The sequence below is a fragment of the Paroedura picta genome, chromosome 8 (assembly GCF_049243985.1).
Source record: "Paroedura picta isolate Pp20150507F chromosome 8, Ppicta_v3.0, whole genome shotgun sequence".
Classification (NCBI taxonomy): domain Eukaryota; kingdom Metazoa; phylum Chordata; class Lepidosauria; order Squamata; family Gekkonidae; genus Paroedura; species Paroedura picta.
Window position 1 is genome coordinate 36,908,658 of NC_135376.1, and position 14,030 is coordinate 36,922,687.

The 14,030-nt window shown below is 46.3% G+C and overlaps 1 protein-coding gene across 1 annotated transcript in view; it reads right to left on the reverse strand.

The window, feature by feature from the left end:
- Positions 1-14,030, reverse strand: part of RAB6B (RAB6B, member RAS oncogene family) — a 57,458-nt gene extending 43,428 nt beyond the window's left edge. The window contains exon 1 of the mRNA XM_077349096.1: positions 13,681-14,030. Within this exon, the coding sequence (XP_077205211.1) occupies positions 13,681-13,750 (70 nt within the window). The 5' untranslated portion in view covers positions 13,751-14,030. The remainder of the gene's footprint in view (positions 1-13,680) is intronic.

A 14,030-nucleotide genomic window follows, 5' to 3' on the forward strand; every position in this document is an offset into this window, starting at 1 on the left:
AAAAGTCTCAAGCGTCTTTGCTATCCTCTTCATTAGTCACTGGTGCTGGGGATGATACTGGTGCCAGTGTTCAGATCAGAGATAAGACTATTGTGGCCAGTTTGTAACAGACAGCAAGAAACAGCTGAACTCAGCAGCATTCCTCTTATCTACCTTTTATATTGTTATATTATTTGAAAGATTACAGGGCAAGGAAGGGTTGCAGGGCAGCAGGTGTCCATCCAAAGAAGCGGATTAAAGGAGGCTGCGATGAGATGAGAGACTCAACTAAAATGTTCCATGTTGCGTCTCTTGAGTTATCTGTGTAATTATGCATTTGCAATGCTGCTCCTGTTTCATCTCTATTCCTCCGTTTTTTTATTGATTTGTTCATTTTATTACATTTTTGAATGTTAGTTCTTGATGGCATTATTATTATTATATGGGATCATTATGGAGGCAAGCACTACTGAGAGCCTAATGAAGCTAAATGATAAGATGAAAGTTTAAGTAAATAAAAACAAAATTGGAGTTCATTATGCATTACCATCTATAAACAGCATTGCTCATGCTAACTGTCTTTTGCATGCTTCCATTGCTCTACATTTCAAATGGGATACACAGAAAACTGTACTAGTTAAATGAAGTTAGGTTTGTCTTTATGCGAATAAGTTCCAAATCATACTTTATTTATATTAAGTATATTAATTTCCTAACTTTGAAGGTACTTCTCCCTCTCTTGGAGCACACTAAGTAGATGTTGTGTAGTGACTCTCAGGAATACCCTTAATATCTGTGCCCTGAGCAGTTGAAGCCATATTAAACTTCACCCATATATGTAGTAGGAAGGAGGAAGAGAAGGAAATGTTTGCTAAGCATTATTTTCCCCCTTCCTATTTCGGGTACCTTATGAAATTTGGGTGTGGCCAGAAGTGTCAGTGCTTGAGTACAAACTGAAGAGCAAGAGCTAAAGGACTGTTGCCTCTTGGCCCATGACTCATAGCTTGTGTCTTTGAACATGCCAGCCAATAAGTTCTGTAACAGCCCAAGATAGATATTTATTTTGTTGGTTGTTTACTGATAAAACTGCTTTAGATCTGGGGGGGGGATGGGGCAAAGTACTGAAATAAATGTGTGAAATTACTAATTTGTCCAAGTACATAAAACTTTACTCTTATTTCAACTATAAACCTCATTTGCCATTCTGTTTGCAGGGTTGCCCGTTCTGTGCTGGCTAGTGCTGGGAGACTATTAGGGCCTGGGGAGGGGCAAATGTGATGTCACTTCCAGGTGATGTTTTAGGAATTTCCTGAGTCTTCAAGGTCTTCATCACAGAGATTGGGTAAATTCCTAAAGAAGCATGGAAGAGCAATGGATATTTACACACAGTTTGGGTTTATTTGTACACTCTTTTATTATTATTTTTATTCTCTGTTTTCCAGTTATTTAGAAATCCAGAAATGAAAACAGCATAACTGTGCCAGAAGTGTCCCCAGTTACGGATGCAGTTGCTTTCCTTGGAATTCGTAGCAATATGAAATTTTCGCAAAACAAATTCTGTGGTGTCCCACTATAGGGAAACAACCTGTAACCTTTGTTTTTTGCCCACCAGCACCTGTGATGCAGACTGGAAGAACCTGGGGTTGGTCGGGGGGGGGGGGAGGTGGTAGTAGAAAGGAGCTCAGACTGAATGCTTTCCAAACCCAAAGTGTTTGTAAATACAAAGGCATCTAAAGACATCCCTTCTGATTTTTACTGTCAATGACATAATTGTGTGTGCCAGGCCCTGCCCCTAGATTTCTCCTGTGAGTTGCTGGGCCAGGCCTGGCAGCCCTATCAGAATGTGAACCCAAGTACAATTTTAGGAGAGAGGTTTCGTTAAAATCAACAGGTATAGTCTACATGTAAAGTACCTGAGGCATATTGAAGTGTTAATGTCATACTGAAGTTCCAATTATAGATATCAGAGTCAGATCTGAGGAACTTTCAGTACCAGCTAGCCATTGCCAGGAGCTATCTTATGCTGCCAGTTCTTCCTTTAGTACTCCCACCACAGAACAACCCCCATAATGGGTAAATATCATTCAGGCTGAATACAACTATCTCACACAAGCAACAGAAGCTGCTTTAAGGCTTTTTCCTCCCCCTTCTTGAGGGCAAGCCAGGCTTTCCACCCACTGTTTTTGCAACACAGTTGTCGGGCATGCTTACCAGCGATTTAAATATCGTTTCCGTATTGCTTCAGGTAGACTGCATTTAAACATTTTTTAAACAATTCCTTAGTCAATCAAAACTTCATTCATGACCTTGCTTAAGGACACATTCAATTTTTAAAAAATTACAGAACAGTTCTTGTAGCAGGGTGGAGTTGCATTGGTGACATTACAGGCACTAGTCAATTAGTACTGTACACAGCCAGCTTCTGCAGCAAACTTGCAGAATCAATTTCCCCCAAGCTTGAGCCCTGGAGGAAAAAACCATGATTGGCTTTTTAAGGTTCCCAAGCAGACCTAATTCTTAAATAACTATTTGTATGAAGTCTAAGTTACATTCTTGGCACTTCGTGAGACTAACTTCATTGAGGGTGGAGAGAAGATCAACGGAATCTAGAATTTTGAGCTAAAAATAAACCTTCACTTTCCTGCTAGAATTATATACAGCAGGCAAGCACCACAAATTAGCTTGATTGGCAATACTTATTCTGCTCGTAAAGCTAGAATTGATCTATAAACACTGCTATCAGGAGGTGGGAGTAAAATATAATTGAGGAGGCAGGAGTGAGCAGTATAATGGTCAACAGGGATCAATCTTCCCCTAGCAACCTTTTAGAGTAGCCAATCTCTCTCTAGGATACTACAAAGCAGCTGTGACCTGCTGTGTAAGTTATATATCTAGGTCCGATTATACATTATTTTCTGGTTACGCAAAGACTAGGATCCCATTATTTCCTGACCTTTCTATCAGCTCTTGCGAGGAAACTGATAACTCAATTCTCTCTTTTGTTGTCCTTGGCTCCTGACCATTGCTAATATAGGCTGCATTCTTTATAGGGAATTGCCGAGAGCCTGGGTTGTTATAGCCATGCTGAACATCTCTTCATTATCTGAGTCCCAGTATTGCTGGTGGAACTGATACATAGGCCTACATTAATTTAGCATCTAACTCAGAATATTTTTATATTAATCCCCCCACTGAATGGCACAGAGACCAAAACAGGTCCCTACACAGGCATATTTCTCTAAACAAGAATGGGTGGGAGAAGACAGGAGGGGGATACCAGATTGGATGTAGCTTTACCATTCACTTACTGAGGAAGTAGAGTAACAACAGAAGAGAGGGCTTTGTTCTCCATGCCCTACTTGTAGGCTTCCGAGAGACATCTGTCTGGACATTATGTGGAATGGACTCAAAGTGGGGTTCCCTATTGAAATATGCAAGATCTACAGTGTGCATGATTCATAGAATCATAGAGTAGGAAGGGACCTAATGGGTCATGAGAACCAGTTTGGTGTAGTGGTTAGGAGTGTGGACTTCTAATCTGGCATACCAGGTTCGATTCTGCGCTCCCCCACATGCAACCAGCTGGGTGACCTTGGGCTTGCCATGGCACCGATAAAACTGTTCTGACCGGCCAGTGATTATTATTATTATTATATTTATATTTATACCCCGCCTCCCCCCGAAGGCTCGAGGCGGATATCAGCACTCTCTCAGTCTCACCCACCCCACAGGGTGTCTGTTGTGGGGAGAGGAGTGGGAAGGTGACTGTAAACCGCTCTGAGCCTCCTTCGGGTAGAGAAAAGCGGCATATAAGACCCAACTCTTTTTCCTCTTCTTCAAACCCCTGCACTATGCAGGACACTCACAACCCTATTCTCATCCACACTAACCTGCCACCCCCTTGAATCTTCACAGAATCAACCTCTCCATCAGATGGCTACCCAGCCTTTGCTTAAAAATTTCCAAAGATGGAGAACCCACCACCTCCCGAGGACGTCTGTTCCACTGAGAAACTGCTCTGTCAGGAAATTCTTCCGGAAGTTTAGATGGAATTTCTTTGGAATTAATTTCATTCCATTGGTTCTGGTCCGTCTCTCCGGGGCAAGAGAGTACTCCATCCTCTATATCAGCGGTCGGCAACCTGCTGGCTGCTGCAGCCCACTGCTGCGCTGTAAGGGGAGAGGGCAGCCAAGGGCACCACGCGTGCGCGGCAGCCCCAGCACAAACGTGCACGTGTGGACTTGCCGCGCGTGCGCGTTTGCATCCAGTGGGGGCGCAAACGTGCACGCGCGGCAGCACTGGGCATGCATGCATGCGCAGAACTGCACGCACGCGTGTTTGTGCCCCGCTGGACGCAAATGTGCATGCACAGCAGTCAGCGCGTGCGCGTTTGCGCTGCCGGCCGCGGCTCCCTCTCCCCGCCCCTCCAGGCCGCCAGCAAATTGGCCGCCGAAGCGGCCAATTAGCTTGCGGCCCGGCAAGCTTTTCTTCCCCCCTCCCGAAACAAGAAGCTTGCCGGGCTGCAAGCTAATCAGCCGCTTTGGCGGCCGATTTGCTCGTGGCTTGGCGAGCTTCTCGCTGCTGGGAGGGGGGTGGGAAGAGGGAGCCACAGCCCGGGGGTTGGGGACCACTGCTCTATATGGCACCCTTTTAAATACTTGAAGATGGCAATCAGATCCCCTCTCAGTCCTCTCCAGGCTAAACAGACCAAGCTCCCCCAACCTTACGTCTTGGTCTCCAAACCCCTCACCATCTTTGTTGCCCTCCTCTGGACATGTTCCAGTTTGTCTACATCCCTCTTCAATTTGGGTGCCCAAAACTGAACACAGTACTCCAAGTGAGGCCGAACCAAAGCAGAGTAAAGTGGTGCCATCACCTCCCCTGATCTGGACACAATACTCCGTTTGATATAGCCCAAAATCCCATTTGCCTTTTTAGCCACCAAGTCACACTGTTGACTCATGTTCAATATGTGGTCTACTAAGACTCCTAGATCCTTTTCGCACATACTACTGCCAAGACAAGTCTTCCCCATCCTATATTGGTGTATATTGTCCCTATTGAATTTCATTTTATTCAGTTTAGACCAATTCTTGAGCCTATCAAGATCATCCTGTATTCTGATTCTGTCTTCTGTTGTGTTTGCTACCCCTCTCAGTTTAGTATTGTCTGCAAATTTAATAAGTATCCCCTCTAATCCCTCATACAAATCATTTATAAATATGTTGAACCACAAAGATCCCAGGATAAATCCCTGGGGCACTCCACTTGTTACTATTTTCCAACCATTTACAACCATTTACAAGTTCCCTTTGGGTACTATCTGTTAACCAGTTACCGATCCATCTGACAGAATTAGGACCCATACCACATTTTACCAGCTTGTCAATAAGAATATCATGTGAAATCTAATCAAAACCTTTACTGAAATCCAGATAAACTATGTCTACAGCATTCCCCTGATTCAGCAAGGTAGTCACTTTCTCGAAAAAAGAGGTAAGGTTGGTCTGACATGATTTGTTCTTGCAAAACCCGTGCTGAGTCTTAGAAATCACAGCTCTCTGTTCCAGCTGCTCAAGGACCGAGTGTTTGATGATTTGTTCTAAAATTTTGCCAGATTCATAAGCATATGAAGAACGTACTGCTGGGGGCATCACAGGAGATGTGTATTTAGCAAAGATGTTAAATAGGCTTGGGGAGAGAACTGCTCCTTGCGGCGCCCCATAGTGGAGTTACCAGCAATGTGATTGGTTATCTCCTATTGCCACCCTCTGTTTTTGAACCCGGAGGAAAGAGATGAGACACTGAAGGGCTGTCCCTTGAATCCCGGCATCGGCAAGGCAGCGAGCCAGCAACTCGTGATCTACTTTGTCAAATGCTGCCTTGAAATCAAGCAGTATTAGCAGCGCTGACCTGCCTTGATCCAGCTGATGACAGAGGTCATCCATCAGAGCAACCAGTGCTGTCTCAACCCCATGGCCAGGCCGGAGGCCTGACTAAGCTGGTCCTAAAATCGAAGCTTCTTCCAGGAATGCTGTCAGTTTCTCCGCAGCAGCTCTTTCTGCAACCTTCCCTAGAAACGCTAAGTGCGAAACAGGGCAGTAGTTGGCGGGTTCCTGCAGATTCTGGGATGGTTTCTTCAGCAGAGGCCGTACAATCGAAGACTTTACAAAAGACAAACGTGATGGAGTTTGCATACTAGATCTTGAGAATATGCAAGATCTATAGTGTGTATGATTCAGAAGCATATGAAGAGTGTCCTGCAGGGGGCATTAAAGGAGATGTGTATTTAGCATACTTAGATTAGGAATTTCCTGATATTTTTCTAATAGTCGCCTCCTGTGTCCTGATTGGCTCAATTGGAGACTTCCTGCTCCCTTGCCTCCCTTCTTGCCTACAGATTGAACAGACATGTTGAACATGACTGCAGCCAACAGACAGTTGAGTCTGTCACTCTACTTTCTACACAAAGTTGCTTCTCTTCATAATAAAATTACTTTATTCTTTTAATCAGCCTGATGCTCCGCCCTCTTACATATTTGAACTCTGCCAACATCCAGAGAGTAGCTCGAGTTCTCCAAGAACTACAACTGATTTCTAGACTGCAGCAACCAATTCCCCAGAGAGTGGACTCCACGACATCACAACCCTGCTGAGCTCCCTTGCGAAATTCCACCTTCATGAATGAATGAATGAATGGATGGATGGATGGATGGATGGATGGATGGATGGATGGATGGATGGATGGATGGATGGATGGATGGATTGATGGATGAATGGATGGTGGACTCCACAACATTACAACCCTGCTGAGCTCCCTTCCAAAACTCCACCTTCATGAATGAATGGATGGATGGATGGATGGTGGACTCCACAACATTACAACCCTGCTGAGCTCCCTTCCGAAACTCCACCTTCCCCTCCCCCGGCTCTACCCAGAAAGCTTCTGAAATGTCCAAACTCAGTTGTCAACGGTAACTCATCAGGGCATTGGATCAACCCTCTAAGGCCTCCAGGGAACTTATATGGTTTGTCAAACAACTGTGCAAAGCATTTGGCAGTACGCAGACAGGCAAGCAGGCTGTTAACTGGCTGTTAATGAAGCTGCTTTATACAGACACCGGCCACCAGTCTACTCAACTGACAGAAGCTCTCCAGGGTCTCAAGCCGAGGCATTTTTGCATCACCTGCAATGTGATCCTAATTAGAGATGCTGGGGACTGAACTTGGAACCTTCTGTATGCCAAGCAGATGTTCTACAACTGAACCACAACCAGTGTTCCCTCTAAGCTGTGTGAATGAACGGCTGCTCATTCACACAGGAAGCCCTGCTCAACAGCAAGCTGGAGCCACACAGGGCTTTGCACTGACCATTGCCCATTTTAAGATTATAGCAGTTATATTCTGCTCAGGATGTGAACTGCTCCACTCCACAGGGGGGAAATTAGACTGTGTCACTGGCACCCCTGTTATCAAATACATTAGATCTGCCTTGTGTAAATGAAAAGACCACAACAAAGACCAGAGCTCCTTGCAAGAGCTCAGTTTCTCTGCAAAGTAATTTAAAATTTAGTAAGGAGTTGATTAGGGGGAAATCCACTTGATGGTGACAAGACTATGCCAACAGCTAGCTGATCTGAAGCTTCCTCTGAAATGCAAAGCAGGAGCAGAAAGAGGCCAACCCCACACTCAAAAAGTTCTCTTATCATCCCAGGTAAAGCCTGCCTTTCCAGAACCCAAGATCACTAGCCCACACCAAATGTACTAGTCCACTTCTCCATACACATAGATCTAGCTACCAACAATTTAAACAAATTATTGGAGCTTCCGACTCCATGGATACATCCCAGTGATTTCAGGTGGCCCCTAGCAGTTTGGGTAGAGTTTCAGGAAGAAAACAGTAGAGTGAGGCAGATCTGGTAGTAGAGCCTAGCAAAAAGTTGTCCAATTGTATAAGGCTTAGAAGAACAGGCAAGAGGCAAAAAAAGGGGAAAATAGCCATGTGAGGGTTTTTTCCCTTCCAGTTAGTGGCCAACCTTACGGAAGTAAATGTGTGGTATTCAAGGGGGAGGAAACTACTCACATCTTCCAGTTTACTAAAAAAAAACCTGTTTCACTGTAGATTATTTTTTTATCACAAATGACCAAGTCAGCAGCTTTTAATATTTAATCACTCCATCCCAAGCACAAACTGGAGATCCCAAGACCCCAAATATTTACCATCCCGTTTATTAATAGATGGCTATTCTCACCTGCATTGCTGCTCAGGAATACATGCCTATGAGATAGTTATATACCTAATCTGACCCAGAGGCAAGGCTGGGTTCATAACTAAGCATATTCCGTTCAGTAACAAACATACGAAGCAAAAGTAGTAGATAACAACAGAATAGCAAATTCAGCATAGATTCAATTAGATCCATTCAAATATATAAGAATTGTCAAAAACACAAAAATCCTACATTCATTGCAAATAACAGTTCAAATGCAAGAAGCATCTAGGTGACTCTTGGGTGCTCATGGAGTTCCATGAGCACCCAATGACAGACATTTATGACCTCTCAGGTGGATGCAATGGCTTTGGCCTTCTTTCACCCCAGGACATTTTGGTGATGTGCAGCACAGGACAGAGAAGGGGAAAGAAATAATAATGGATGGAATAAATTGACTAGCTGAATGGTAGTTTTTGATCAATAATATAAAAGCAGGGTAATTGCCTGGAACGCAGCTGCCTGCAGGATGCCAGGCAGGGACAGTCAAGGTCACCTGGCCTCTTTTTCCTCTGACACAGTTTTCATTTTCAATGTAATTAGAATTCCATTGCTTTGTATGACACACCAAGGGACAACCCAGGAAGGGAAGTGCTTGCAGCCCCCGCAGATGGGAAGGGAATGGTCAAGAGGAGCAGAGAGGACAGGTAGACCTAACAGAAGCACTTTGAGGAATAAAACACTAGGGCAGTGGTCCCCAACCTTTTTATCACCGGGGACCACTCAACGCTGGGGACCACTCACCGGGGACCACTCAAAGCCTTTTACTGAGGCCCGGTGTGTGTGTGTGTGTGTGGGGGGGTAGTTTACTCCTCTACTCTCAACCATTGGCCTAACGCTCTCTGATCGCTATGGTAATGTTTAAACATCCCTTCAAAATAAGATAAAGACACGCCACAACAATGAACATAAGGAACATTTTATTTTCATGGAAATTTTAACTCATGACAATGACATGGGAACCCTGAGCTTGTTTCTCTGCAACGAGATAGTCCCATCTGGGAGTGATGGGAGACAATGACACCCGAAGTGTGTTGTAAAGGGCCGGGGGGAGAAGGCATCCTCCGGGCCCACCTCCAATTAGTCGAAGGACCACATGTGGTCCGGGGCCCACAGGTTGGGGATCGCTACACTAGGGGGGTTAGTGTCAAGTTAAAGACTAGCAGGATCAAGTTGCCATGGACTAGAAGAATTCCCTTCACTAGATGCTTGAATCAGGCTTTAGCTATGATTCTATGAAATCTAGCATTAAAAAATCTGTTAGTTGTCAAGGGGCCATCAAACTCATTTCTGGTTTCACGGCAAATGTCTAACATGGCTTCTTATCTGCTACTGAAGGAAACTTTCGCTGACCATGCATACAGAAGAATTAAGTGAAGCCAGGAATAGTGTGTGCATGTGCATAAGTCCATGTGTGTGCATCATCTAACCGGCATCTTAAACTGGATGGTGCAGGACCACTTAGTATTACCTAGTGTTGCCCAAATAGATAAGAAATATGGCTCTTTCAAAAAATAAAATGGAATATTTAATTTATTATATACGGATGGATGCTTAATTGCCCAAATCTGCGAAAGGAATGGCAAGCAAAGCTTCATATGGAGCTAAAGGCCTTCTTAGAGATGTTTTGCAGAAAGCAAAATGATAAAGGTAAACAGTTGCTAGTAATCTGAATGTGAACTGTTTGTTTATGCCAGTGCACTAAAACAACTGCATAGGGTGCTCCTGTGCACAAATGTATTTATTGTGAGATCTCATGCATGCCATTTCTTAATAAAGGACTCACACAAGCACCTTATGGATTTTTAATCAAAAGGCCATTTTTAAGTAATGTTAAGCTACATAATTCCATTATACAAATTTGCTTTCTTATAGGGGTTCTTTGTTGATCTCTAAATTTTGATGTAGATTGGATTTATCATTGTATAAAAGGTTGCAGATCCCTAACCTAATGTCTCTCTCTTAGTGAACAGTGCATGAGTGAGCATTTTGTCTTCCTTGCAGCAGAAATCCATCTTTGTAGGGAATGGTAAGGTGGACTGTGATAAGAACTAAGGAGCGAGATGCCATTATTTCCCTGGGCCACTTTAGGAACAGGGTGCATAAGGATATTCCGTGTTTCTTTTTCTCCAGCTAACCAGCTTCATGCAATCAAGATCGGATCCTGTTGCTTTCTTGGCGCCTTCTTATTGGGGGTTCTGTTTTAAGGCATTGTTTGGGACATATTCTGCTAGCTTCCAGTGATGGTAAGGAAACCATTTTTGAAATGATCCCCCCCAATCTTTTAATTTTCTCTATATTTCCTTTGGGAACTCAGTATAGCTAGATAACCAAGGCTGATGACTTTTATTAGCTCTGTTGCTTGTGCCTCTACCAGCAATTTAACAGGCAGAGCTTACCTTAGCAATGAGAGAAAGTGATGGGGGAAGCATCACCTGCAGCTAGGTCTCTTTGTATCAGTCGCTGCCAAGGCACCAGAGCAGGGCCAGAAAGAAAGAAAAAAACACATGGCAACCATACTAGGATTTTGATCAACCAACTTGAAAAATGTTGCTCGAAAGTAATGCTCTGTTTCTGTCATGGCTGCCAGCAGAAAGAGACAGAATTGGTATGGAGTCCATTTTTAAACTACCCTAATCATTTTCTTTGATTTTAAGCTCAAGCCTAACATTATTTGCTGAAGAATCTGTATGCAGAGGTCTGCATAGAAACTAACCAATTGCCCAGTTGGGAGACTGCCATGCAGAGCAACCCTAACTAGGTCTACTCAGAACCAGTCCTACTAAGTTCAATCGCTCTTATTTTTAGTGCGATGTTTTGAAGACACTGCATTAAGGACTCTCTTGCAAATGGGTCACAAATTCAGGAGCAGGGAGGTGAAGAAGAATCAGGTAGGGCTGGGCTCTGCAAAAGCTTGCTGGCTGATTTGCAAACTGACCATGAAATCTAGCCTGTTGTTCGCTCATGTTATATCTGTTATATATGTATAAATGGTAAACATGAAAAATCATGTTGTTGACTGATCTAGATGCCTTGATTTTACATCAAAGAAGGGAAAGTAGCATGGGGTCACTTGGCAAGTGGGTTGCTCAATGTACTGTAAGCTGAGCAGTGGGTCCCATGCCATAAAGTCTGAGAACCAGTAAGTTAGTCATTGAGGAGGGAACATGGCTTCAGTGGGAGATCATCTGCTTTGCAAGCCAAGGCCCAGGTTCAACCTTCAGGCTCTCCAGTGACAAGTGATATGAAAGACCTCAGATCCTGGATAGCTGCTGCCTGTCAGAGTAGACAAGACTAACCTTGATAGGCCAATGATTCAACTCCAGGAACAGCTGCAAAATCTGAAGATTCAGAAGCCACTATGTGTGTGTGGAGGGGGGGATGGAAAGTCACCAGGGCTTTACATCTCTTGTAGCACATGCTTATGAATGTGGCCTCAGGCCTTAGCTTCACTGGAAACAGCCATGCCTTAAGAGTCGGGGTCATATTTGTACTGCAAGCAAATTCATTTTGATGGCTTCTCAAGTTCTTTTGGGGACAGCCATCTCCACAAGACAATTTCATCCACAATGAGACGTATGTTGGGGGGGAGAGATAAATATTTTGAAATTTCATCTCTGAAATATGAACAGATGCAGCTCCTGCCAATGCCAAGTTGAAAAGGTGCTGCTGTTTTTGCTGTTAGGGAGAGGGACAGCTGGGGAAGGGCGCTGAAAGGACATGAAAACTGAGCCCTGATGGTGCTAAACGCTAAAGCAGGAGTAGTCAACCTGTGGTCCTCCAGATGTTCATGGACTACAATTCCCATGAGCCCCTGCCAGCATTTGCTGGCAGGGGCTCATGGGAATTGTAGTCCATGAACATCTGGAGGACCACAGGTTGACTACCCCTGCGCTTAAGAATGGGCAAACAGGTCTTTGTCACTCCATTCCACCCTTATGGTCAGCAGCTCCAGGAAGTGGCAACTTGATCCTTATGATTTCTTACAAATCACAGCTTTAGGTTTTAAGCGTACTTTTAAAAAATTGTCATTATATTTTGCTACTAATGTAAGTTTCTTTCAACGATAGGCTCCAGTGTTTCAAGCCTACTTGAAACCAATGCCTCTGGAGTGTTCTCTCTGTCCTAAAATGTAGGGATTGCCTTACAGCTACATAGCAGTGGTTGAAAGGCAGGTCCCCTTCACATGTTCAGAGGCATGACTTCACACATGACAGATTCTGATGTTTGGGGTGCAGGAAGGTTGATTAGGAACAGGCTTTTAACCCCCCCCCCAAAAAAAAATTATGTGTATCAAACAGCAAAAGGAGAAAAAAACAAAGCACATTCTAGGAATCACAAACGGAAGCAGCTGCCTTGTTCTTGGGCCTGCAAACTGACAGAACAGACCCCTTACCCTGGCAAGAAGGTTTCTGGCCACCCTGTCTGGCAGCAAGCAACGAAGCCGGCTGGACCAGAGGAGAGCATCTCTGGTCTGTGCTTCCCATTGGCTTGCCTCTGCTGACTCCCGAGGCAGGAAGGTATCTATCTGGTCGCTAGGCTTCAAGAGGCGGCTGGTGGGGGAGGGGGGAGAAAGGAGGAAAGCGCTTGGAGACTTGGCCGGCAGTAGGGTGTGTCTTCTGCCTTTATTTGCGCAAGCCCTTCCCCAAGGGTCCAGAAAATCCGTCTATCTCCAGCATCTGCACGCTGCCTGGGAGGGAGGGAGGGCGACCCGAGAGAGAGAGATCTGCCCCCACAATGGCATCTCCAAAGGTGGTGGCCCCCAAATCATCTCCCCCATCGGACCCCTAACACAATGGGAGCCTTTTCCAAAGAACGCTCCGACGCCGCCCGATCGCCAGCCTCCTCAATGGAGCACTCCGGTGCACAACCAGACTTTGATCTTTCAGGTTTCTCCTTGCATCCCAATCTGCAATCCCTCGTCTGGAAGCCCCCCCCCCACCCGCCTTCAAGCCCACCTCCTCGGGTGACCCCATCGAGCGAGCAGATATGAGGGCAGAGCAGGAATTTGGGGCGTGGGGGAAGAAACGGAGGAGGAGGAGGAGGAGGAGGAGAGCTGCACGAAACGCCCAGCGACAGGGAGAGAGGGGGCTCAGGCGGGCAGAAGTTGCCGCAATAGAATAGGCAAGGACCGTGGTCAATATCACCTCCCATCTTCCCGGAAAGGGGGGGGGGCTGGTCAGTTTCGCAGCTCGCCCCTCCCCACCTGCTGGGAAGCGCGCCGAGGGATGCGAACCCGCCCGAGGAGGGAGCCAGCCAGCCAGCCGGCCGGCCGCGACGGGCGAGGAAGGGCCACGGCTTTGCAGGCACCTGCCGCAGCGAGCCCAGCCCAGCCCAGCCCGGCGGCCCCGTTGCAGCTGCTCCTGGCAAGGAAGGGGGGAGGAAGGAAGGAAGGGGGCAGAGGAGGACGGGGCCGCGCCCGGAGACTCACCGCTTTGCTCCCCCAGGAAGACCAGCTTGAATTTCCGTAGCGGGTTCCCGAAGTCTCCTCCCGTCGACATGGTGCCTGGCTCCGGGGAGGAGGGCAGCAGGGTTCGCAACGCAGCGGGAGGAGGGCAGCGGCGGCGGCGGCCGACGGCTCTCGCCCTCCCTGCCTGCCTGCTTGCCTGCCCGGTGGCGGCGGCGGAAGCGGAGCTCTGCAGGGGGAGCCGCCCGAGCGGGGCGCAGCCTGCAGTTGCCGGGCAGGGACGCGCGTCCACACCGGAGTGCTGGCGCTGAGGCTGGCGCGAGCTCCGCTCTCTGGCAGCTCCTCCCGGAGGCCGCCCCTCCAACGGCGCATGC